Source organism: Camelus dromedarius, chromosome 5, assembly GCF_036321535.1.
Source record: "Camelus dromedarius isolate mCamDro1 chromosome 5, mCamDro1.pat, whole genome shotgun sequence".
In the NCBI taxonomy this organism is placed as follows: domain Eukaryota; kingdom Metazoa; phylum Chordata; class Mammalia; order Artiodactyla; family Camelidae; genus Camelus; species Camelus dromedarius.
The window spans coordinates 70,377,842-70,403,737 of record NC_087440.1 but is presented as its reverse complement, the minus strand read 5'-3'; the positions used below and the strand labels follow the sequence as shown (position 1 = coordinate 70,403,737).

Here is a 25,896-nt window from a genome sequence, read left to right as displayed (position 1 = left end):
GGGGCCTTTGGGGAGCTTGAGTTGGCGGTGAGGCCTACGGCGCATGCGTCAGCGGTATACTCCCGCAGAAACGACAGGAGAAGCCGGGACTGAGGGCCTGGAGTGGGCACCAATTGGAACAGCATGCCTGAGGACACAGCCGCCACTGCTGGGCAGCTCTTGGTCTCCTAAGAGAGGCAAGTCTCCTGTGAGATGGCTGAGAAGAAAGGGCTCCTGCCTTGTTGGCTGACAATCACGGATCAGAGGGGCAGGACTGCTGTCAAAAATTGAAACATGGACATGAGTACTATTTTGGGGGGAACAAAGTGATAAGATGGTCACCAACCAAAGTGTATGCTCAGCTAAAATGGGGTTTTATTTCCCCTCAAAAGGAAGAGCACAGGCCCGAGAGTCACCTGACCCAGGGCAGAATCCTAGACTCTCCCCGCTCCACCTCCCCAAAGGCCTGTGACCTCCCTAAAGGCAGGGATTTCGACAGGTCCTTGTTTGTCTTCCAGCCTGGCTCACCAAAATGTTGCTTGAATTGAATCCAGTGGTGCTAACTGCCTCAGTTTCCTCATCATTAAAATGGGATTTAAAATTATAACAAGAACCCAGCAAATGGTAGATGCTCAATAAAAAGTGGTATCTGCCCTTTAGTTCATTGTGAAGTCATAATATCTGTTGCAGTTGTGCCACAATTTCTTTTTTATGGCTACGTAATCAGGAGTCTGTGGAACTTTTTCATCATTATCTACCCTTTAGCTCAGAAAACAATGTATCAGAATATTAAAATTAAAGTTTCAACTGAGACACCAAAGCACAAGAAATGTAAGGCCACCTCACCAAGGGCAGACTTTACACATTTTAAGGAACCAGGTTCAAGATGACTGGACCTTATCCGATTTGCAAATATAAAAGGGGGCTCCAGGCATGGAGAGATGGGAATAGAATTTGAAGAGCTGTTATTTTTTGGAGAAAACTCTTGTGTCTTCACCCTCCACCAGGCCAGAGGGAGGGGCTGCTGCCTCCTTTCCCTCAAGCCAAGTGAGGAGGGGGCTGCCATGGGGCCCTTGAAGACTTGGTTCTGCTGGTCTGGGGCTATGTGCCCCAGCGTCTCTGAGCAGGGCATGACTGAGAGTTTCCTAAGGTCGGTGTGGGCTGGCCCGGGCTGGCCTGGGTCTGTCTGATAACCCCATCAAGAAGACCCTAGGATGTACCAGCAAGAAGCTGGATGCGGGAGACAGTCTCCTGGGCTTCTGGAAAGTGCTTCCTGCGGATATATGTGCCCAGGTGGAGGGACACGCAGGAGAGATCCCTGCAGACAGAAAATCAGAAGAACCCACAAAAGAACCGATGAAAGGATCAGCTTTAAACGTGTGCCAGGACCAGCACACCCAAAGCCAGCTTAGGATCCTAACAGTTCTAGGTCAGCGGGCCTCTGCTCCCACTCCTGCTCCATTCGTGAGGGGCCAGAAACTAGCCAGTCCGCTTAGGGTGAAGGGAGGGAAAAGGGAGACAGGCCAGAGCAGAAACGGAGAAGAGCCACCAGCTCTTCCTCCCCGGCTGCAGGCTGTCAGCCTGAAGACGCCTGTGTTGGTGAGAAGAAATGGTTTGAGCATACGAAGTTTGGGGGTTTGATATTTTCCTTAAACTAGGCCTTCTAATTAACAAGTTGAGACTTAAAACAGCACAGGACTGTCTCTTACCTGAAAGTCAGCAAAAAAGTTCCAGGCCTGCTGGAATGTTCATTCAGGTCAGGGGAAGATGGTCCTCTTGGATACATTTCCAAGAAGATATTTCGGTGGAAGATAACATATTAAGTGGTGTTTTAATTTAGCTAGAGTTGTGCATTCAAAATAGCCCGCATCTTGTGGACCCTGGTATCTCTTAGCCTCGCTGGATCTGCCAGGTGACGTGGTGGCCGTGTGTATGGTGGTGCAGGACGAGTGGCAGAGCAGTTGGTGCTGCAGTCTGGCCCTGCTGTGGAGCTCCTTCTTGCTCCAAGCCCCACTCAGAGCAGCTTTCCAAGGCACTGAGACATGGATTAGAGCAGTGTTCCTAAGTGAGGTACATATGTTGCCACCAAAATCCAAAGAGGTCCACTAAGCCCTGTGCATCTTTATCAGTGGTGGGTGCAAGGTGCAGTTAAGTACCTGTCCTTTGTCCTGAAGGGTTGCTTGCAAATGCCCCAGACCACAGGACCACTGGAAACACCATCCACGTGGCAGGCCCTTGACTCCTCATGGGGTTTCTCTCCCATCCTCTCATGCTCATGTACCTTACTATGGCATCCAGAGCATCGGCCACTTCTGCTCTCCAGATCCTACTAGCACCGCACCAACAATATAATGGCAGCAGTTGGATTCTTTGGAATGGTAAGGGGATCAAGGGCCTGCGGATTATACTCTGATGGGGCGGCAAGAGGGTTAATATAGCCCTTGGGCTAGACAGTAAATGAGCACTGTCTCCTGTAGATGTGAGCTGGTTTCTATTTTCCTTACTGATGGGAATAGAGTAGAATGCATTTACCATTAATAGCTGCTTACCAAATGCCAGAGGCTGCATGATCTATTCTAATAAGGGTGACACATCACGCATGGCATCTGTGTGAGGCAGTACCACTTGGTTAGGTTTATACTAGTCCACCATCATTCACTACCATCCACCTGAAGTTCACAGAGGTCAAATGAGTGAATCCAACAGGGCTGTGATAGAGACCGCTGCCACCATCTTGCATCTTTTGTCTCTGCTGGAGGCGCTGTTCTCTGCAATCCCTCCTAGGATGTAGCATCATTTCTGATTTACTGTCTTAGCTGGGGGTGGTCTAGTATTAAGCACTTCCACTCAGCTTTTCCTACCAAAACCCTCTTTTCAATCAGGGGCTGGGGAAAGAGCTACAGGGAGGGTCTGTGGGCCCATTGGACCCACTAGAGGCAGACTTGAGGCAGAAAATTTTTTATCTCCTGGCCTCCATAAACCCATCTCCAGCCAGAAGAGCCTGAGAGCAGGGGCCCTGGTATCAGTGTCATCTCATGCTCTTAGTTTTAATGAGGATGTTAGGATCCAATGGTCCTCAAAAGATGTGAGAATTCCCCTTTCCCACTATATAATTACTCTTTAGGGAAGGATCAGGGAAAAGTTTATTGAATATGTGTGATGGTAATATGGGGTTTTTCCTCAAGGGGACCCAACCTATCCTTCAATCAGTGGGCTCTGAGTCTGTGAACTGATTTAGATCTGGAAAGTGTGTGGTGGGGCCTTGCTGTTCACGATGCCAGTTAATTGCCTTCATCTGGCCTCTACCTTCTGGAATCCCATAATCCCCACTGACCCTAGGGACTCCCAGTTCTACAGCAGCATCTCCTGCTGTCCAGCCAGGCCTGCAGAGGTGGCCAGTTCAGGGCTTATGCAAGATGCTAGCGGCACCTCTGTAGTACCTCGTCAGTGTCTTAGTGACACTCCTCTGTCCATCCTGAGGAGCAGGGTCGGGTGATGGAGCCTCCAGTCTCACGTGACAAGTCATCTGACCATGGCCTTCTGCCTGGACCTTCTGACCCTTCCTAATCTCTGCCAAGGCAGTGGCAACATCTCCGCCTCATTCACTGCAGGTTCATATTATGTGGAGCCTCGAGAAGCAATAATGGCCATGTGTCAAGATATGATCCAAATGGCAATGCCATGGCATTGACCCTGAAGTCCCAGGTGAGTGTTCCCGTGTGAAAAAATTATCCCCTTTCCAGACATTTTCTGGGCCCCTTTGGTCCAATACCCTCAAGACTCAATCATTCTTATATGTCTTCCACTGGTACCTGCTAACAAGATCAGCCAGGTCCTGCAGTTCCTTTAACAAATAAGCAACTTCCTTCTGGAGCAGGGACTGTATTTCCCTACTTGGGCTGAACTGAGATGTGACCCTGATTATCTGCTTGGCAGTAATGAGTGTGCAGAGGTGGATGTTGAGGATAAACATTGCGCTGCAGGATTTCTGCTCTGAGTGCAGTCTTGGCATGGTCTCCAAGCAAAGGGAGGCTGCTTTTAAGGATCAGGGGCCTGCTTCTGCTAGTCCAGAGGGCTCACAGGATTCTAGGGGTTTGAGTCTCATTTACCCAGATGTCCCATTTGAGGTCTCAAGATCCTACATTTTTCCCTTTTAGCATCCTGACTTTGATACAGAAAATTTATCAAGAGAGTACAGTGATTCCCCACAATGGGTCTGTCATCATTACAGTTAGATTCTGGATCTGATTCTCAGCATAGTGTGCCCTGGGGCCGGAAGAGACAAGTGTCTCCTTAAATCCTCCCAGAGGTACGTTCTTGTTTTCACAGCACATCATGAGTTTATGGTGGCCTGAACTAAGGTTTGCATTTTTTTTTTTCCCAAGGCTGCCAAAATGGTTAACAAAGGGCGGCCAACTCCAGCTTTATAACTTGTCCCCTCACCATTCAGGTGCCACAGATATCACTTCACTGCCCACCTGTATCACCTCTCACTCCTCTCAGGAGGGAATGAGTCACTTTGACGCTACAGTTAGTCAGGGATTATCCGCACCCCGCCCACCGTCACTGCCACCTTCCTGGCAAGTAGACTCAGCTCTAAATACCCTATCCTGAGGGGCTGGTTTCTAGCTCGACTTCTGATACTAACTGGTTTTCCCCTTGGTTCCCCTTGTGGCAGAGCCTGAGACAAACACTTGTGCTCAGGTGGTTTATTTCGGAGATGATGCCAAGGAGCAGAGGAGTGAAACAGGGAGAAGGAAAACCAATGCAGGATGCACTGCTGAGTTGGGTCACCTCCACAGGTCACTCCTACAGGTATTGCTTATTCCTGCAGGAGCTTTTGAGGAAACTTAGGAAAGTCACCTCAGAACTCTCCACTCAGAGGATGAAAGGGGAAAGCATTTGTCCTTCTTCCCTTCCCCCAGTTAATCAAAGGAGACCCTACAGGCATTGACTCCCTTGAAATTTCCAAGTTGCATATGTGTGTGTGCCAAGGGGGTGGCCATGGCTGTCTCCAGGCGGGAAGTGGGAGGAACCATCAAATTGCACCTGTGTGAAGATGCTCACACCTGCCCCAAACTGGTCCCCTGTTAGAGGTGTAGTCAGATGCTTTAAAATGGGGCACAATAGGTGCCCAGTCTAGCCCACCCAGTTGAGCACTGTCCTTCAGAGTGGCAGAGGCTGATGCTTAAGAATAACTTCACTGCAAATGGTCCAAACCATTAGGAGTCATTTCTTTAGGAATCACCCACAGAGCCAGTTTAGGAGCTAAACAAGAAATTCAGTTTCTTACAACATTTAATTTTTAAGCCAAAACAGTATGCCCAGCTTAAGTAATCTCATCATTAACCATAATTTAGCTGTTACCAAAGGAAGACAATTTGCCAGTATGAAGAACAAGTTCATTTCAAAATCGCAGAAATGTCATATAAAGGAAGAAGATTGGCATCAACCCCACTGCTTTATGCTTAGTCATGTTTTATAAATGTGTGTCTATGTATCTGTGTGTTGTGTATGTTAACTGTTGTTTGTCTCTGCTTATATAGTATCACATATCTGAGTATATCTGTGGGTTTGTGTGTGTGTCTGTGTTCACTGTGTGGGTTGTGTGGGTTGACCATCCGCTATGTGCCAAGCACTGGGGATGCCTGTGTAGAGACTCCATCCTCACGGCACTTACACGGAAAGCAGTCTATCTCGCCAGGGAGCAAGGACAGCTGCCGTAAAGAGTCTCCAACTCTTAAATTTCTATTGTGGTAGGTGGAAAAAATGGCCTTCCAAAGATGGAACCCCTGTTTATGTTATGTCACATGGCAAGGGGGAATTAAGTTTGCAGATCGAATTAAAGCTGCTAATTGGTTGAACTAGATAAGAGGATCCTGTACTATCCAAGTGGGCTCAATAGAATCCCAAGGGTCCCTAAAAGATGGAAGGGAGAAGGCAGAAGAGTCAGTGTGAGAGAGATGTGACAGGAGAAAGACGTACCAGCCAGTGCTCACTTTGAAAATGGAAGGGGCCACGAGCAAGAAATGTGGGTAGCCTCCACAAATTGGAAAAGGCCAGAAAACGGATTCTCCCCCAAAGCCTGCAAAAAAGAACGCTGGCCTGCTGGCAACTTGATTTTAACCCGAAAAGACCCATTTTGGACTTCTGCCTTCCAGGACTCTAATATATTAAAATTTGTGTTGTTTTAAGCTGTTAAATCTATGGTACTTTGTTATAGAGGCAATAGAAAGCCAATATACCTGTGAGAATTGGGTTCCTGTCTTTAAAAGTCTAACCCTTTGCTTTAAAGCTGCTCTTAAAGGTGCAGTGAAGTTGCATTTTACACAGGAGGTGGGTTGAAAAGTCAGGATGTAACAAGAAAATGTTAAGTCTGAATTAACCTTGAACGTGTATTCAGTGGCCTAATATGCAGGGACCAGGACCCACTGAAGTTGTGCAGAGCAACACTCCCCAAGGTGCCCTCACCCCGGGGCATCCTCACCACCAAGCACACATCTTACTAACTGGAAGGGCTAGCTAAACAAATCACATTGAATCGTCTTTCTCTCGTTCAAGGCATCCAATTAAATTTGCATTAAGTCAAAGAGCATATGCTGCAACGCCATTGTAATTTCAGATTTTGTTTTAATTTCCTGAGTTTGCCAAGGAAAGAATGGAAAAACAAAACCTTCTGTTTGTGTTGTGGCTTGATCTTTTTTATTATGAAATATGCCAAGCATACAGAGAAGTGTGGAGAGGAGAACCCGAGTTTGTGTGCAAATCACCCAGCTCTGATAAATTCGAACATTAGCCTACATTTGATGCAGCCTTTTAGAAATAGATGTTACATGTATAGTTGAAACCCAGTGTCTTCTTTACCGTTACAGATGCCATCCCCAACCCCCTTCCTCCCAGCCCCAGGAGGAATTCCCTATTACTGATTTTTAATACTTATAGCATTCCTGTGCATGCTTTTATACCTCTATTACTCAGATCTGCGTGTATCCATAAATAATAAACTATCAATGTATATGTTTGGAAACATTACATAAATGGTATACTGCATATATCTGTCTGTAACTTGCTCCCCATTCTCTAGTTCTGAGGTTTATCCACATTGATACCCATAGCTCTGATTCATTCTTTTTTAACTGCTAAATAATATTCGATTTTATGAAAACACAATTTACCTTCTCTTCTGTTCACAGGTATTTAGGCTGTCTCCAATTTTTCTTTATTAAATGCAAAGCTTCTGTGAACATGCCTGTACTTTTCCCTGTGCCCCATATTCTAGGTTCCTCCAAGGTGTACACTTAGGCAGGAAATGGCTAGGTCAAAGGATGTGTTTAGCTTTAGTGCCACCATTATTGTCAGACTGCTTTACATATTGGTCATATCAATTTCCCACCGGCAGCGTCTGTAAGTTCCCCTTGCTGTATCCTGATCAACACATACGAGTTGCTGCTCATCTGATTTCTGATGGGTCTGGTCTTCCTCAGAGTGCCCAGGTGATTCTCACAGCAACCCTTTGCAGAGGTGGCACAAGTCTTATTTATGACCACCCAGCAGGAGGGCATAGGGAGGCCTAGAGAGAGGATGATGAGCCCAACACAGCTGGCTGTGGCTGCTCAGGAGCTGAACAAACCCAGGAGTCTTGGATCCCAGGCATCTATCACCATGGGAACCGGATACATGGCCAGAACATAAACTCTGCAGCCGCCTCTGCAGAACATAAGATATTCAAGTAATTTGTACTCTGTGGTAAATGATGACTATCCCCTCCAACGGAGGGCAAGATAATTGCTGTTTTCTAGAGCTTTGTATTTCACAAAACACTTTCACATGCCTTCCTCATCTGACCCGGACAACAACCCCATAAGAAAGACTTGGATTATTACTGTGCCCACTTAACAGATAAGAAAAGTGAGGCTCGTGACTAGTCAAAAGAAGATGAGATCTTGAACCTACTTGCCTTTAAATATGTCTACTGTACGTACACTTGGAGATGGGTGTCCAAGAGTTGGGAATTTTCAACCTGTGCTGTATCTTCTGTCCTCCTGCACACAAGTTCTCCCAGCAACTGACGTCATGCCACAAACACGGAGCGTGTCCCCCCAGTGAGGCCCGGGCCAGCTTTTGTACACTTAGAGTCAGACTGTAAAACATCCTGCCTCTGCCACCCAAAGGACTGTGACCTAGGGTGAGTTACTACTTCTCTGTGCCTCAGTTTTATCATTTGAAACATGGGGATTGTTGCAGAAAAAATGTGTTACAGCTCTGTGTTATAGCTCAGTGTTACAGCTTGGTGTCACAGCTCAGTTGTGACAGCAACCTGGATCGGAGTGAGAGACCAAGCAGCACTCAGAGAGTTGGAGAACTCAGGTTTATTACGCGAGCAGGCCCACAGAAGTTAACACTCCAGGCTCTGGACCCCATCTGTAAGTTTACACTGGCTTTTATAAGCTGCCAGTTTACACTTCTGCAACATCATATGCAAATGAGGTATAACAAAAGTTGACTAATTAAGAACAAGCTTTGTAGAAATGGACCAATCAGGAGTGAAGGAAATAACCAATCAGGAGCGAGGGAAATAACCAATCAGGAGTGAGCTCAGGGAACCAACAGAATTTTAGGGGTAAGTAAGCCATTTCAGAGGCAAAAAGTGAGATAGAGACTCTGGGTCAGGGAACAGGACGGTGCTGGCAGGAGAGTAGTGGCCCTGACTGGGGGTCCTGCCAGTCTTTTTATGGGGCTTCCTGCCTCAGGATGATGACACCCACCTCCCAGCGAGGTCACATGGACTGGCTGCAGTAGCATATCTAAAGTGTTGGGCACACAGAAAACACTCGAATGTTAGCTCTGAAGAGAAAGACTGTGATTGTAACTTCCGGCTTCCCACTGCAGGGAGTGGTGGTCCCGACGAGGAGGGGCAGGCCTCTGCACAGCCCCTGTCCCTGATTCCAAGAGCCAGCCCATTCGCAGAGGCGAAGGAGGGCTCGGTGCTGGAGGTACAGGCTCGCCTGACCCAGCACAGGACCAGAGGAACCACAGCCAGTGGCAGGTGGCAGTCCTGCAGGAACATCCAGTAGGTCACTTGAAGGGCCTGTAAGTCCACGTCTTTGTTTTTCTCAAGGCTTGTAAAAGACCAAAGGATTGCAGCCTGAGGGTTTACCCTGCTTCCAAGATAGGGCTGAGGGGGCCACACTCTGCATGTTGGGTAGAGGGGACCTGAGATGAGTAAGGAAGGAACCGAAGGTGGATTAATGACCCAGGCTTTTCTCTTCCATCCCAGAAGGCCTCGTTCATGATTGGAGGAGCAGCCCAGGTCACTGCCATTCTTGCTGTGAAACGGCAGCAGCAGCAGCTAGTTATCCAGCCCAGTGACAGAGAAGAGCGGACACACAAGTAGAAGGCAGGAGGGTGGGGCTCAGCGCTTAATTCTGCCTGTTTTTAGCTGGTGAACTTTCATCTTTGTAAGCCTCAGTTTGCACAAAAATACAACGGAACCAAAACACGTGTCCCATCCACCTCACAGAGCTTGAATATCAGATGAGATAACAAGGATGAGTGCCCTGTGAACCGTCACAAGCCAAGTAAATGGCAGCTCGTTGCCTATGGCACCGGACAGAGCTTGCTCCTGGGGGTGGGTATTCAGCTGTGGAGGTGAGGGTGTGGCCAAGTCATCCGCACCATTTGCTCACATCACAGGTTCACTCCATGATCACAGCACAACCTGGAACTCCCTCCAGCCCTCCCAGAAACTAGATCTGCAACCGTGGCCTCATTGGCTTCCTGTTCTAATCAGGTGAGACGTTCCACCATGGGGACAATCGTGTAGTCAGTTGGCCACAGGGGGAGAGTCTTGGTCTTTGGAAGCCTAGTTCACACATCAGCTTGGCCCCCGTGCTAGCTGGGTGACCTTGGATAAGTCACTTACCCGCTCTGAGCTTCAATTAAGTTGTTTGTAAAATAGAGGTGATGATACCTATTTTGTGCTGTTGAAAGAAATGAATGAGACTGTAGATGCTGGTCACACAGTAAGTCTTCAGCAAATAGTGGAGGCAAGTTTAATCTCCCTGGCCTTGAATTCCTCATCTACCATCGGGGACAATTGCTCCCCAGCAAGGTTGTTGTGAAGATGAACAGAGCCAGTGTTTGGCGCAAGCGCAGGATTTAGCTCGTGACCGTTAACTCCATGAGCACAGGGCCTAGGTTTGTGTGATTCCCCAGCAACTACTCAGTGCCATGTAGAGTGCCTGGCACACACATGGCTGGTACACAGGATACATTTGTTGAGCAAATAAATGAAGTAAGTACTGCAGATTTAACTTCTCTGAGCCTCAACTTCCACATCTGTAAAATGGGCATATACATACTTACCCAGGAGGGGAGTTATGCAAACCAAGAGCCCACAGCAGATGCTCCAAACATTCTCCCACACTGTACCCCAAGAGGCCCGCCAAGTGTGGGCCTAGCACCCCATTCCCTAGGCAGACACAAGAGGCGGCTGGGTAAGTAAGAGTAACGTTTACTGAGCGATACAGGACTGAGTACTATGAAGGGTTTACCAGGATGGAAATGCACCCCACCCCCGCCCCAGCCACCCACCAACGCCCAGAGACTACAGTACTTAGGAGTTACACACAACGGCCATAACTGCTGGATATCTGTTCGTAGCAAACAAACCATAGCATATTTATACTGTATCACATCGAGTGATTATAGAAATCCATATATATATTGCTTGTATAAAATCTTTTTTTTTTGTAAAAAATATTAAAAAAAGAAAAAAAGGAAAGAAAGTATAAAAAACATGTGCAGTTGAAAGTCCTGCCAGGACAGCCAGTCTGTAAACATTCAGTGAGTATGTGCTTTGGAAGGGCGCCCGCGCCTCGTGCCCACAGCAAACTCCGGCAGGGCCAGCGAGGGTGTGCCCAGCTGTGGCTCCCGGGCAGGGCCACATGGGGCCCCGCATCACAGCCCTCTCCAGCCCCGCATCAGGGTCAAGGATCAGGGCTAGGGCAGGCAGATGGCAGTGTCACTCGGTTCCATCCTCAGCCACATTTTGGTTGCAACTCATGGATTTTCCTGGCTGCTCGGAGGTCCCTGGGGTAGGTGCCCTGGCAGAGAGGCCGGAGGAGTGCCCAAGGCTGCCTGGTTGGGCGTCTCTCTGGCCGGCCAGGGTGCCTCTGTCCTGCCTCTTCTGAGCTGGGCCCCAGCAGGACAGCCCCACCCTCGAGTCTACTTTGGTCTCAGCGCTTGGTCCTTCTGGATTTCGTCAGCCTGCTCTTCCCCTTGTGTGGCTGATCTGAATTTCACAAAAAAGCCCGGCCAATTACTGGCTGTGCTGAGCCTTGTTGTAAAGTTTTTCATGCACCAAGGAAGGGCCCTCTGGTGCCCTCTTCCTTCTCCCTCTGGCCATCTCCTCCTCCTCCTCCTCTTCCTCCTCTTCCTCCTCTTCCCAGCCCATGGTCACTTCTTCTCTAGCTGCTCGAGCAGCGGGTTGCCTTCTGACTCGGGCGTCTTGACGCTGTCGGTCCGAACGATACAGGTAGGGCGATGCCGGTTCAGCATTAGGATGAGCTGCTGTCGCTCCTGCTTGAGTTCCTCAATTTGGGTCTTTAGCTCTGCATTCATGAGTTCCAGCCGCTCAGATTCCTGTGTGCGAAAACAGAAACATGGCTTTAGTCCCTCACTGGGGACCAGCTTTGGGGAGAAGCTCTCCCTCTGGGTAGGCACAGGGCACTCCAGGCTGGCATTTGCCTGTTTTCTGTCTACCAGATTCCCACTGGAGGAAGCACAGAATCTGCGATTGATCCCCCCTGGGGTAACTGACTTTCTTCAGGCTGTGCCCATCACACCTGTGACACTGGCCCATGTCACTAGTGGGATGAACCCACGTTATATCCTGGGGCCAGCCTGGCTTATGTCCCATCTCTGTCCCCCCACGCAATCCACTCCAGCCACAGTGGCTTCCTTGCTCTTGTGCAAATATGCCAAACACCCTCCTGCCTCAGGGCTTTTGCACAAGAAACAAAGAGTGGGAGAAGAATGGAGGCCAAGTAGATCCAGAGCAAGAGGGTCCACGGAGGGGTTCGAGTTGGCCCACAATGGCAGTGCAATGGCAAAGTGCTTTATGTATGATAAATATGTGTTGGGGATGTACTGGCCTGTGGGATCCGCAAGCCCAGTGGTCCTATAATTCTTCCCAAAACATGAGCTCCCCGGTTATTAGTCTATAATTATTCAAACCACCTCTTCCTTATTCCCTGTTATCTAGAAGCTTTGCCCATTGGGAGGCAATCAACAGTCATCCTTCTGGATCCAAAATTTGGTTTCATATAGACCTCAAATGAGATTCCCAGAAAACTTCCAGCTCAGTTGGAGAGACTCCAGGGAAAGGAGGGGATGTAGATTTGATTTGGGGCAAAGTGGGGGGTTTACATGTTCATGATGTGGACAGGTGAAGGGCATACCAATTTAAGGCTCAGGGGATCAAAACAGTAGAATATAGAAGTACCTGAATGATTTTTCTTGGACTCTGTCTGAGTTTGTCAGTTTGAGGGTTGGAATTTACTCAAGGGCCAGCAATGGTTTAGACCAGTGGTTCTCAAATGAGGAGCAGTTTCCTCCCCCAGGAGACCTTTGGCAATGTCTGGATATGTTTTTGGTTGTCGTAACTGAGGAGGGTGGGTGTTCCTGGCATCTAGCGGGTGGGGGGTCAGGGATGCTGCTAAACATCCTTCAGTGCACAGGACGCCCCACAATGAGAACTGTCTAGTCCAAGACATCCATGGAGCGAGGCTGGGCAGCCTGCATGCCAGGCTGGGCAGACAGAGAATGAGTCGTGGTTCCAGTGGGCACCACCTGGGGCCTCAGAGCTCCGCCTGCGGGCATGGCTGAGCAGCCTCCCTCCAGGGTCTCCTGGGCCCTGAGTGGGGGGCCCACACACGCCTCGGGGCTGCTGTCTTCCCCACACCAGCCAGTCTGACTGAGTTGTTCCTTGTGCTCATCTCTGAGGTGGCAGCATGAGCGCCTGGGGAACTCAGAACTGCTGAGATGTGTGGTCCTCGTGACTAGACGCTGAGGGAGAACAGACTCAAAAAAGGAAAAAATGCTCAGGGGGAAAATATTAAAAGCCAGTGATGGTGGTTTTAGGCTTAACAGGACGAGGCGCAACAGGAGGCCAGCCCGGTTCACTATTGTCAGAATTCCAAGGGAAGTGCATCTCTCAGGGTCGGGGAGACCCTGCGTGGAACTGTGAGTCCCAGGCAGTCAGGTGCTAATCTCGGCCACCTGCTCACTGGGTCCACAAGCCAGTGACCTTGGGAACATCTCTGACCATCTGGTTTCCCCCCAGCCAAGGTTTTAGCTCCAACTTCAAAGCCTCTGAGCCTCTGCCTTCAGGAGTTTCTGTTCAACCTATCCACCCACGAGTATCTGTTGAGGACCTGCTGTCTACAGTGAAGGCTCTGGGGGATCCAGAGCCCAGGAGCCCCTGTGGATTGTGTGCAATTCCTCTCTAAGGGGAGAGGCAGGGCAAAGCTGCTCATGTGCCCATCAGCCATCCAGGGTCTAGAAGACCTCCAGAGAGCGTGCTAAATGTCTGGGTCTGACCTTGGGTTTGAAAAATGGGTTGACTCTAGTTGAGTAGAGAAAGTCCATGGAGGGAGGGATGTGGATTTCGAGAAGGGAGCCCTGAGCCAACAAGGACACAGCCATGGGAAAGCTTAAGATGTTTTGAGGAGAGAAAAATCCTCCATTGTGAATATAGGTCACTTTAGGACACAGTGGGGTACAAAGCTGGGGAGGTGGGTTTAGAGCCAGACCGAGAAAAGCTGGCGGGGCTTGGAATCAGAGTCTAGTGCAAGTTTCTTAGCTCCTGAGCCTCAGTTATCTCATCTGTGAAAAGATGATGATCAGGGGGATTAAATGACTTCACATGGGAAAAGCACTCTGTAAACTGAAGGGTTAGCGAGGCTTAAGGAATTTTTACTTAAAGCCATGAGCAAGAGAATATGAAGAAGAGAAGGAGGATGAGAAGCAGAGGAGGAGGCCGTTTCCAAGAAAACTTGGCAGGTCTTGGAGACTGCCTGCATTTGCAGACTGGGAGGCCAGGAAGAGAGTTGCCTGTGAGCCTGGGGAAGGGTCCAAGGAAGGGGAGGGTGCTGTTCTGGAGAGCGGTGGGGAGGGGAGGGAAGGAGTTGGGTTGTACAGGGAGTGGAAGTTAGATCAGGCCCCTCAAGGGGCAGGGTCCGACATGCAGCATCCTGCAGCCCTGCACACAGATCCACGTCCTTGAAAAGTCTCACGTCAAACTCATCTTACGTGTGAACGTCTGTATTACACAAAAGGACCGAGTGGGTATGTGGCAACTTGGTTCCCTTGTGCATTTATCATAGGAACGGCATGACACTCTGCTGGTTTGAAAACGTATGAGTACATCGTAGGCTATCCTGAACTCTGACAGTCTGGCTGTCGGACGGTGACTAACTGCTTTTTTCATTTTAGTCCCTTCTGTTTTACAGGTGGGTGCTACATATTTATTTATTGTGCCAGTATAATTTGAGTTCAGAGGAATCTTTATTTAACCATGATTGTAGAAGTGGTTTGTGGTTTTAGAACAGCAATTACCTGATCTGTTTTCCTAATTAATTCAGGAACGTGGGCTAGGATCTTCGCACCTTAATTATGAAGTGAATGACCCTGATGGCATTTTTGTTTATCGTTTTGCCTCTGGTAGATATTTATTGCCCTAGAGAAAATGAAACCATTTGTTGTTTGAGAATAGAATTAATGCCAAGTGAAGGTTTTGTCTCCTCCACTCCGGTCAGCAAAAGGCAGTATAAAAAACACAGGGTGAAGGGCTGGGTGTCCTGGCTGTGTGCCCTTGGCCAAGTCACTCCCCTTCTCTGGCCTTTAGTTTCCCCCAAGCAAATATAACGGTTGGCCCAGGGGACTTTAAGCATTAAGATTTTCTGACTGTATTATTTTGAAAAGTCACCCTAATGCAGTTCAGATAGAGTTCCACTTCTCAACTATTTCTGTAAGGAAACAAAAAAAAAGCCTGGTGGGGTCTTCTGAGCCCAAAAGACCTGTCTGAATTAAAATCCTGACTCTGCCACTTGCCAGCTATGCTGCTGTGAACCAGATACCCGATCTCTGAGCCTGGGCAACCTGAACAGAGTGCTGGGCAGCAGAGGAAGCCCTGGGTACTGGCCCTGACTCAGCCACTGTGTGGCTTTGAGCAAACTTTAACCCCTCTGAGTCTCACAGTCCTCCCCAGTGGAATGGGGCGGCCTTGCCTCCTCCCAGAGTCACTGTGACCATCAAGGAGAGAGTGGCTACGAAGAGCAAGGAGCGCCATGGGAGATGGTGGTACCGTACCCCATTCCCAGGGAACCGTGTGAGGCAGTTACAGAGGCCGGCGGTACAGCAGGGGGAAGCCCTGGGGCTGCTGCACCTGGATGCAGGCAAGAGAGGTACTGCGGCGGCTCTGGGGCTGCAGGTGTGGGTCTCACGCATTCAGAGGCCTGCCTCCTGCCTCCTTCAGGGCCTCGCTGGTCCAGGCAGGTGAACTCTGAGATGCTACAGAATCTCCCAGGCTGGATCTGAGTGTTCAGGGGTCAACGACAGGAGGGTAACTTTTTACATTATTCATATATGTGTACGTGTGTATGTGTATATGTGTGCATATGCATGCACACACGCACGCGCGCACACACACACACACCCCCCCCATCCCTTTGTACCTCCGCCTTGTAAATATTTGACCTGTTAAAAGATAAATTACAAGAGGATCCCCCATGTCTTCAGGCACTGACAACACAGCCATCTGCATCCATGCTCTCAACCTCACACCCAACCTCTGCTTCCAAGGCCAGAGGGGAGGACCTGCCCAAACCTCCCTCCGAGACCCTGAGGCCATACAGCTGCCTTCTCCTCTCACTAGGACAACCCCACAGCCACGGAACGGGTCTTCTCCTCTTGGCGTCCCAATCCGTGCCCCACGCTGCTGCCACAGCAGCCTGTTTAGAGTGTATCTCTCTCGTCCAGAAACCCTCCCATGGCTCCCCATAGCTACATGCTCCATCCTCCTAATGGGGAGAGTGAAGGGAGGTGCTGTGAGGAATTAGGCCAGGACAACGGGCAGAAGCGGGACTGCCCCAGACAACGCAGCCAGCACCACCCGACCCACGAAGGATCTGGGGCCTGCCTGCACCCCCATTTATCCTTAGACTCTAAGCTCCAGCCACAGACATTCTTTTCAATTCCTTCACCATTTTTCAATTCCTTCAATCAACACCTCTTGCCTCCGGCCTCTGCTATTGCTGTTCGTGGTAACCCTCCATTCCTGTCCTTCCCCACGTTGGCTCCTGCTCCGGTTTTATGTCTCAATCAGCAGTCTTTCCTCAGCCAAGACTAGGACAGGACCCCTCCGTCTGTTCAAACAGCCCGTTGGGCTTGCCCAACCCAACGCTCAGCATATATCCCATTCCCACCTGCTGTCCCACTGCAGACATGGCCCGTGGGCCCACTGTGCGGCAAGCACTTTTTCCACACTACTGGCTGGACGGATGGGTCAGCAAATCAATGGAGGAATCCCAGCTCCAGTGCACGCTAGCGATATGACCCTGGGCGGGTAACCTGACCTCTCTGCGCTACAGGTCCAAGTCTAAAATGGGGATGATTGATGTCTAGCCCAGTGGAATGTGATAAGATTAGACCAGACACGTGAAATGCCTGCCACACAGTAGGTGCTCAGCCATTGTTACTGGGACGTGTGAAGCACCAGCCCTGTTCCCTGCACTAGTGTGTTACTGGTGTGCGCTCATTTGCCCCATCTCGCTTGCTGACTGGCTGACAAGCCTTGAAGGCAGGGATGTGATGTGATGTGAGACTTCTCTGTTTCCTGCTGTGCCTCGCCCAGCTCAGCAAGCACTCAGGGCTGAAAATGAGGTATGTGCCACTCCATCCATCTTAAAGGCATAATTGAGACCCATGTCTTAGAAATTTCTTGAAAACGTCCCACCCAGCCTTGGTCCACCATCTCTTCCAACAGGGCACCTGGCTCCAGGACTCTAACTCCTGCCTATGACAACTGGTTCCCGCCCTAGATGCTCAGAGCCAGTAGGTATACACACGCCCCTACGGTGTCAGCACCCATCACCTCAGATCTGCTCTCTGCTTGTTTTAAGCATGAGAAGAGACCCATAGATCCCCTGGCATCAGAGAAAACCCAGGCCAACCCAGCCTTGTCTCTCTGGCTCCCATAGGAGGGACCACAGCCGGGCCTGCCTGTGTGTGCACCCGGCACAGGGCCGTCACTCAGTACGTACTTAAAACTACTTGTCAGCAAATCAGTGAATGAGCAAAAGAGTGAACAAATGAATGAATGAACGAACGAACTCATGAATGAATGAATTAGAGCCAGCAGAGCGCAGTGTGGAGGACGAACACTTTGCAGTTAGCTTCAGGCCCAAATCTCAGTTCTAGCACTTAGTTGCTGAAGGACCTGAGCAACTTACTTAACCTCACCACGCCTTCCTTAGTTTCCCCATCTGCAGAACGAGAAATCTGAAGGCACCTACCTCATACCATCATTACGCCAATAAAATGAGATCATATACTTCAGATACACACTGCACTTTGCACAGTGCCCAACTTTACAGATGTTAGCAACTTCTGTTAACTGTTGCACACGTTAGAACAGGAGCCTGCCCCATGATGTTATTATTATATAGCGTTACTACTGTTATTTAGAAATGAATAAGGGATTGGGGGTGGGGAGGCTGGAGACCACTGGCTGGTCATGTTCCTTCACTGCCATCTACTGTTTTTGAGGAGCAGGGAAGGCCTCAGAGACCAGAAAAAGAATGAACGCCTGTTTGGCACATTCCAAATGGAAGGGCAGGGGCGTGCCCCGAGGGACCCAAGGCAAGGCAGCCCTCCACTGGCCTCTGCATGCAGAGCTGACCGCTGGTCTCGAGGGCAGCAGCCAAGAGCTGGAGGGTCATCTTTGGGGGAACCGAGGCCAGGCAGATGGGAAGCAGGGCTGGAAGAGCCTCCTGCAAGTGAGGGAGGAGCTTATCTCTGTCCTGTCGCTGCATCCACTGCCCATGTGCATGGAATTGTCACCTACTTTTTTCGCACCCACCCCAGACAACTGTGGTAGCCCTCAGTGTACCAGCATGTGCAGTACCAGTCCTGGGCCATCTGGATCAATAAGCACCGAGGGTCTAACCTCAGTAAGAGGCTGGGAACTTGGCTCCTCCCACCTTCCAGGGATCTGGGTGGGCAGAAACAGCTGCAGGCTGCCCTGGTCATCTTGGTTCAGGGAGGGGCACTGGCTAGGCGACAGGGAGGAGCAGAGGGGTCGAGGTCACCTGGGCAGATGCCAGTGGGTACACATTGATTCTGCAGGCACTGGATGGTGTCTCTCAGTCCACAAGTACACAAGCCACTAGAGAACAAGGCTGGCGCCCCACCCTGGCTGCGGCCCCGCTCACCCGCTGTAGAAACTCCGTCCGCTCCTTCTTCTTGTTCCGGCATCGGGCCGCTGCGACTTTGTTCTTCTCTCGGCGCCTTTTCCTTCGCTCCTCTTCCTCATCTAGCTGTGAGGGCAAAGAGCCACTGATGAGACATGGAGGCCAGCCTGGAGGACAGCTTTTGTCCTGACACTCAGACAGACGGATGGACAGGCCCCTTCTTAACCCACTTCCTGCGTGAGCAAGCCCCACTGCCAGCCTGTTGGCCTTTCCCAGCTGGTCCAAGGATGCTCTTGGGGCAGGTGGGCATGCCTGGGAGGAGTCAGTGCCCCAGGAGGGCAGAGCTACCTGGGTTCTGCCAGAGTTCAGGAGGCCCGGAGCCTGGCGACCTCCTCACGCAGAGGTGATACCCAACGGGTGGTGGCGGTCTGTTCTCTCACCCAGCCCAAGCCCTCAGGGCACTATTTTCCAGGCCAGCAGCTCCCAGGCACTTCCTTTCAAAACACCTTGGGCATGAGTGTTGATTTCACCTCCTACCCCCACTCTTTCACCTCCCTGCGGTACCTCCCTCCTCCCTCTTACTCCTTCCAAACACTCTGATCTGTCTCCTGGTAATGGAACAGTCTCCTCAGCCCCCTCACCCGGGTTTAATCCTTCTCTCTGCCTCTGCATGTTCTTTCCCCAGAATACCCACTTGCATCCCAGGATCCCAGGGCTCCCTAAAGTGCCCTGCGCAGGACACAGGCAGAGGGGTCTCGGGAGTCACCAGGCCAGCTTTTCCCCCAGACTCACTAGGAGATTCACCACGCGTGAAAGAGGGCCCATCGAATGGGAAGGAGGAAACTCAATGCCCATCAACAGGGACTTTCCAAGTTGCAGTTATTATTGTTTCATTAATAATAATAACAACCAGCGCTGTTGCTTATTGCCCACTTTGCTCAATGCTTTAAACACAGGTCATGTGATTCTCACAATCAACGTCGGATGAGGAAGGTATTATTACTGCCCCATTTTACAGATGGTGAGACTAAGGCTCAACAGCTCAGTTTGCCCAAGGCCCTACAGCTAGGAAACGGTAGAGGCAGGATTCCAACTCAGATTTCTCTGTCTTCAACCTTCCCGCTCTTGCCCACTGGCCCACACAGCCCCAGCCCATCAGGGTCACTTTGATGGAATGCCTCTCATTGTCCACTACCCACCAGAAGAATCTGGAGGACACACGGAGCCAGCGGGCTGGGGACAGCCTATAGTCCGAGGCCACTGGAGAAGTCATTGGATTGCCCTGGGCGTGCCAACTCTCTCACTTCTGGAGCCAGTGGGGGTGCTTCTGGCAGCCTGAGGCCTGGAACGAGGTCTCAGCCCAAAGGGCTTCATGCCAGGAAAATCAACAGCCTCTCTCCCTGCACTCCCGGCATGCTCTGGGAGCTCAGGACCGAGGGCCTGGGCCGGGGACCAGCACCCACGGCCCTCGGCACGGGCCCTGGCAGGGCAGCCCTCTCTCCTTCTCCACCTCGGAGCTTCTCCCACCAAGCCTGGAAGGCTGGCTGGAGAGGCGCCCTGTCAACACCGCCACACCCAAGCACCTCCCAGCCCCTTGGCCTCCTTTGAAACAGAACCAGAAGTGACAGCTCCTCTGGCTGACCCGCATCTAGGGAAACAGAAACCCGGACAAAGTTGATTCCACCCAACCTCTACCTCACCCCCAACAAGGCCGAGGTAACCGTGACAACAGGCAGAGGAAAGGAGCTAGAGGAAGTGGCTGGCAATGCAATCTCCCCTCGGCCAAGAGGGTTTGCCCACAAACTGCCAAGGTGATGTGTGCAACCTGGTCCCTGCTGGGCTCGCAGGGCCTCGAGCCCCTCACCCCGGAGCAACCCCAGGCTCTGGCAGAGCCGCCGTTTCCTAGGAGACACAACCTCTGTCTTCCAAGACCCAGCTCCCCACCCCAGCCCTGTGCAGAGCCTCAGCCTACATAAAGTTGGGGGACAGCGGAAGCTGCTGTCACAGCAGATGCAAAGAGGCTCAGCGCTGGAAATTTAAGAGATCAACTGGGCCAGGGTGACATCCAGACAGGGGGCTGCCACCCTCCCTCTGCAGCCACATCAATCCCCTCCTGCCATCACTCTCGATTCCCACATCTCACCCTTCTCCCAGCCAGCCTGGCCCTCCTGAAATAAGCTTCCTTTCCCACTTGTAAACTCTTACAATCTTCAAGAGCAAATGCCACCTCCTCCAGGAAGGCTCCTTTGACTCCCCGGAGAGAATGAATTGCTTTTTGCTTTTTGCACTTCACAGGCTTGGGTTCTATCATTATAAAAGTGATTTATTGCCTACGCTTGCGTCCGCATAACCTCTTCTCCAGTGCTTGTAAGGAGGCTTGTCTTCCAAGAATGGCCTTTTCTCTGTCTTCAGGAGGCCAGCAAAAATTAGGGGGTGGGGGCTGCTTTCTGCAGAAGCACTTCGGCCAAAGACAGAGTCAAGACTCAAGGCGCAGGCCACTAATGGCTGTGGCAGGTCTGCATGAATCCCAAGCAGGCCCTAAAAAAACCCAGGCTGTGCACCTAAGCCAAAAGCCCTCCCGTAATACAGCACTACCAGATTCCAAGTCCATCTCTGGGCTTTTCCTGCAACCACGTCCCACCTTGGCTAACATCTCCCAATAAGGCAAGAAATGGCCCCAAAGCCCCATCACACACTTTCCCCTCTGAAGCTGTGCTGCATCTCCCCTAAATCCTCCTGCTATTGAAGAGCCTCCCAGAGGACACACAGAAAACAGATGCTGAGGTCCTGCAGGAAATAAGGTAGGGGTTGGAAAGTGCCCTTGGCCTTCTCCAGTCTCACGGGCTAACCCGGGCTCCTTTCGCCGGGACCCGCATGTCTGCGCTCCCAGACTGAAGCTGTCTGGAGACTGCCTCCAACTCTCCCCTAGGCCTCCTTTCATCCCCAGAGTCGAGGCTGCTGCCTTCTCCTTGATGTTCCCCCATTCCTCTAAAGCATCTGGTCCTGAGTGGGTGAGAGACCATTTTTCACCACACACGGCTCAGACATCAAAAACCGGAACCCAGAATGGGAGACGATGATTTTTTTCTGTAGATACAGCTGGAAGATCCAGATTGTTTGAGGAGGAGGCAGCTTGAGCCTCAATGCCTGTAAAAACCATGAGATGGGGGCAGGGGGTGCAGCAGGCAGATCATTCCTTGTTCTCAAACTGGGTTCTGGCTCTGTTTTTCCCCAGTTCCCCGGAAGGCCCCGGGACAAAGCTGTCTGTGTTCTGGCAGTGAGGGGGGCCCCTGTACCACATGTTACATCACAGGACAGACTTGGGGATCCACAGCCCACAGAGCCCTCATGTTCAGCAGTGCCTCCTCAGAGAGCCTGTTCCCAAGGCCCCACTGAAGCCAAAGCAATCCCATCCCCTGGCCACAGCCGACTGGACAATGTGTGAGTGGCAGGCCCAAGCGGGGCCATATACACTGCCTGGAAATTTGAAACTGGACTGCTGCGCTGGGAGGCCATGCAGGCCAGGCAACCAGTTTCAGCCATGAGGCCAGAGAAGCAGAGACAGCAAGCTGCTGACATGTAGGGATGAGCAGAGACCAGAGACCATGTGGCAAGAGGGAGGGGGTCTCAGCTCCAGGAGGGGGTCGGACAAAGAGAGGGAACAGGTGACAGACAGGAAAAAATGCAGGGCCTGGACAGGGTGCAGCCAACGAGGTGCCCAGGGCACACATTTAGGGAGGTGCTCACTCTGGGCCTCGTGCCAGGGTAGGGTCAGCACCCGAGGGTGGGTGCCTCCTTAAATGTCATGCCCTAGGCTTCTTGCTTGCCTCACTCTGTCCAGGCCCCAAGAGAGTAGGGGGGCTCCGGACAGAGAAAGGTAAAGACAGAGACAGGGAAACACAGCGACAGAGGTGGCTGGAGAGAGACAGAGGAACAAGGCAGAGCCACAGAGACAGAAACACAGGGACATGGCCAGAGGCCGATGGTACAGACAGACCGAGGGACAGACAGAAAGCATACACCAAAAAAGAAAATATCTGGGTCCTACTGGAGGGGCCTGACTCTGCTTTGTCTCCTTGGGGGCCACGATGGGCACCCCTGAATCTATCCTGAAAATTCCTCCTTTGGCCTGGAGGCAGTTTGAGAAGGTTTCTGCCTCTTGCCACTGAAAGATGCCTGGGACACCAGGGTCCCAGCCTTGTGAAGTCAGGTGACGCCAGGTGGTGCAGAAGGTGGTCCCAGGAATCCAGGGGAGAAAACCTACCCAAGGAACCATTGGGAAAGCGGCAGAGCGTGGAGGCGGAAGGGCCCTTAAGCAAACCGAGGTTGGTCACCTCAGTAGGTATCGAATCCCTGCGACTAGGAGTCCCAGGGAGTTAAATGGTCTCAGTAAACAATCTAGTCCTGTTATCCTCCCCACTTTCCCAGATGAGGAAACTAATGATATTGAGGCTGCCCAGAAGGTCCGTGAGAGCTTCAAATCCAGGTCTTTTGGCTCCAGGGCCCGAGAGCCTCCTGCTCTTTGAAGGGTGGGTGGTCTGGGTAACAAGTTCCACCCCCCGACCCCCTTTCAGTCCCACCCTGGTGATGGGACTGTGAAGCAGCAGCAGAAGCATCTGACTCTGAGGGCAATGACCATTTCATTTTTTTCTCCTACCTGGGTGATTTTAAGTAAAAAATATTTGTTGCACAATTTAACACCAAATGTGTATCACGAAAGCAGCACGGTTTAAAGGAGGAGGCCTCACCCTCACCCTGGTCATGTTTCTCAGGCCCCGTTTGCCAGACACGTGGCTTTCCCTCGGTGGCAACCATAACCGAGATGTGATTTTGAATTCTGACATTTCATAAGCATTTCCAAACATGCACCTCGGGGGACCCACAAAGAGACAGGATAAGAAAGGGCAATGACACTTTTAACCCCAGGCACTGCAAATACAGAAACTTCCACATCGACAAAGCAACAGCGACATGAGCAATAAAGCAGGTGACAAGCAGGAATGGAGGGGGTGGGACAAAAAACAAAACAGATCCACCCCCTCAGCACGAAGCAGAGTCGCGAAGGTCTGAAAGGTTCATCTCAGACTAAGCATGGTGGCACAGGCTTATCTGAGGCTCAAGGCATCAGGGTTGTCAGCATGAGCTTTGGGGCCTAAGAGGCCTGGGTCCCCCCAGCAGCTCTACTGTGTGCTCCTGGGCAAGTTACTCAGCCTCTCTGAGTCTCCACCCCTCACTGCTAGCACAAGGCCCTATTGCAGAGGGTTGTAATGGGGATGGATGGAGTCTCCGCCCAGAGCTGGGGACACAGGAAGGGTTCTGAAAATGCCAGCTTCCCAGGTGAGGCAGGGAGGTTAAGGCTCTGCTGCCAGGGGGGCACACCCCGCCTCCCGCACAGGCAGAATCTGGCATAAGAGGAGGGGGTGGGGCGGGTGCAGGTGGGGGTGCTTCAGGGCTCCCAAGCTGTCAGTGGGCAGACCTGGAGTAACTGCCCTGTTGCCTCCAAATCAAGTCCTGGCCAGGCCCCCTGAGGGCCCTCCCCACTGCATGGCGGAGCCACATTTCAACACCAGGGACCCACGAGCACCCTGGGAAGTAAACACCCAGATACCAAACATACCAGACATTCTCCCACATAAACAGGGCAGCTCTGAGCCAGGGGCTGTTGTCCCTCCCCACTACTCTGCCCCCACCACCCTACCCCTCAAGCATCAGCAAAGTAGGCCAGGCAGGGGCCCAGGGTCCCCTCTGCCTCCTCCCACCCCTTCAGGGAGGAATGAGGCAACCCCAGGGGCCCTCATCCAACACCTTGGCTGACCCTCTGCTGCCCGCAGGGGCCAGGCACCCCCTCCCAGCACTTTCCCTCGGGGCTGAGCTGTTGGAGACTCCGCCTTCCTCTCCCTCCCACCTTCTCTACCCAGGCCCTCTCACTCCAAATGGCCAAGGTCTGGACCTCAGCTATGAAATATTGGACAGTTTCAGTGAACAGTGGGCAGGGCTCTAAGAGAAAATTCAAGACAAATGGTCAGTCGAAGGGCTGGAGTTGCAAACTCAAGTCACCCCCAGGGGCCAAGCAAATAACTCTTAGTAGGGGAGGAGGGAAGGATGGGGTTGCAGCCCCCAGAGGGGACACCTCAACTAGCCCCAGGGCAGGGTGGGCTCAGTAGGGCCAAATCTTCCAAGTTTTCAAGACTAGCTGAAAATAAGTGTTTGGAGGTGAAATCTCCCCATTTTTAATGTTGGCAACAAATGCCATTTTGAAAAGAACTCTGTGTAAGCCAAACAAAACACATCTGTGGGCTGCCCCGGCCGTGGGCTGCTAATTTATGGCCCTGGCAGGCAACAGACCCGGCGGGGTTGGTCACCAAACACCCGGTTCCAGTCACGGCGCTGCCCTGCTCCGTGACCTGGGGCCAATCGGCCCATCTCCCAGTCCTGCGGTTCTCCTTTAATAAACCCGATGGCTCCCACTTCCCCTAACCCTCAATCACCTCTGCAGGTGGGTGCTGGGGGCTCCTTTTACAGGTGAGGAAGCAAAATGAAGTATCTGCCCGAGGCCACCAAGCTGGGAAAAGATGACGACTCGACTCCCGTACATCATGCTGCCTTCCAAACGCTGGGCTGGACCAAGATCGCCCCAAATCCCCATCCAGCTCTGACTTCCCTGGGTTTTTGTTCATCCAACCCTCAGGGTCAGTGTTGGCTGTACTGAGGGGAAAGGGCGGGTGATGTGGGAAGGACATCTCCCTGCTTTTAACAAGTTTCAGAAATAGTCACTTCGCAGCCTCTAAGAGCCAGAAAGGAGTCTCTTGGGAACACCGAGGCCCACCCCTAAATTTCCAGATGAGGAAACTGAAGCCCAGGGAAGAAAACGCTTGCTCCAAGGCTCACACTTGCGGGCAGGGCCTGGGTCCTCACAGATAAGTCCAAAGGAGACTGCTGGGTTAGTCCCCGGGCCTCCCGGCTCCACCTGACTGTGCATCGCCCCCTCTTTCTGGAATCCTCTCTGCCCTGGAAGCTCAACATGACCTTGTCTGGCCTACTTCTCTGACCTCTCCTCTTCTGTCTCTTGCCCAGGACCCTCTATACGCACCACCTACAGATTATCGTTTTCACCGACTCATGTGGTTTCAACTACCACCTACACTCTAATGCCAACCAAATCTTCATTTTCAGACCGAAACTTCCAGCTGCCCTCTGGAAGTTCCTTCCAGATGTCCTGCAGCCCCTCAAAGTCTTTATCCTCAATTGGTGACTTCCTCTCTCATCTCCACCCCAGTGGGCACCACCTCCCACCCATGCACTGCAGGGAGACACTCAGGCCGCACCCTCCACCTGACCCGCTCCTTTTCTCCAATTTTGACCAGACAAGTCATCCAATTCTACATTCTAAATCTTCCTCGGATTTGCTCCCTGCTCTCCATTCCCACTACCACTTTCCAGGCTG

At 51.5% G+C, this 25,896-nt stretch overlaps 1 protein-coding gene across 2 annotated transcripts in view; it reads right to left on the bottom strand.

Annotated features, from left to right (window-relative positions):
* Window positions 1-10,476: 10,476 nt before the first annotated feature.
* The window catches only part of JDP2 (Jun dimerization protein 2), a 38,829-nt gene continuing 23,409 nt past the window's right edge, over window positions 10,477-25,896 (bottom strand). For both annotated transcript variants that reach the window (XM_064486122.1, XM_064486121.1), the window contains exons 3-4: window positions 18,474-18,578; window positions 10,477-11,622 (exon numbers count right to left, since the gene is read on the bottom strand). In XM_064486122.1, the coding sequence (XP_064342192.1) occupies window positions 11,437-11,622; window positions 18,474-18,578 (291 nt within the window). In that variant the 3' untranslated portion in view covers window positions 10,477-11,436. The remainder of the gene's footprint in view (window positions 11,623-18,473; window positions 18,579-25,896) is intronic.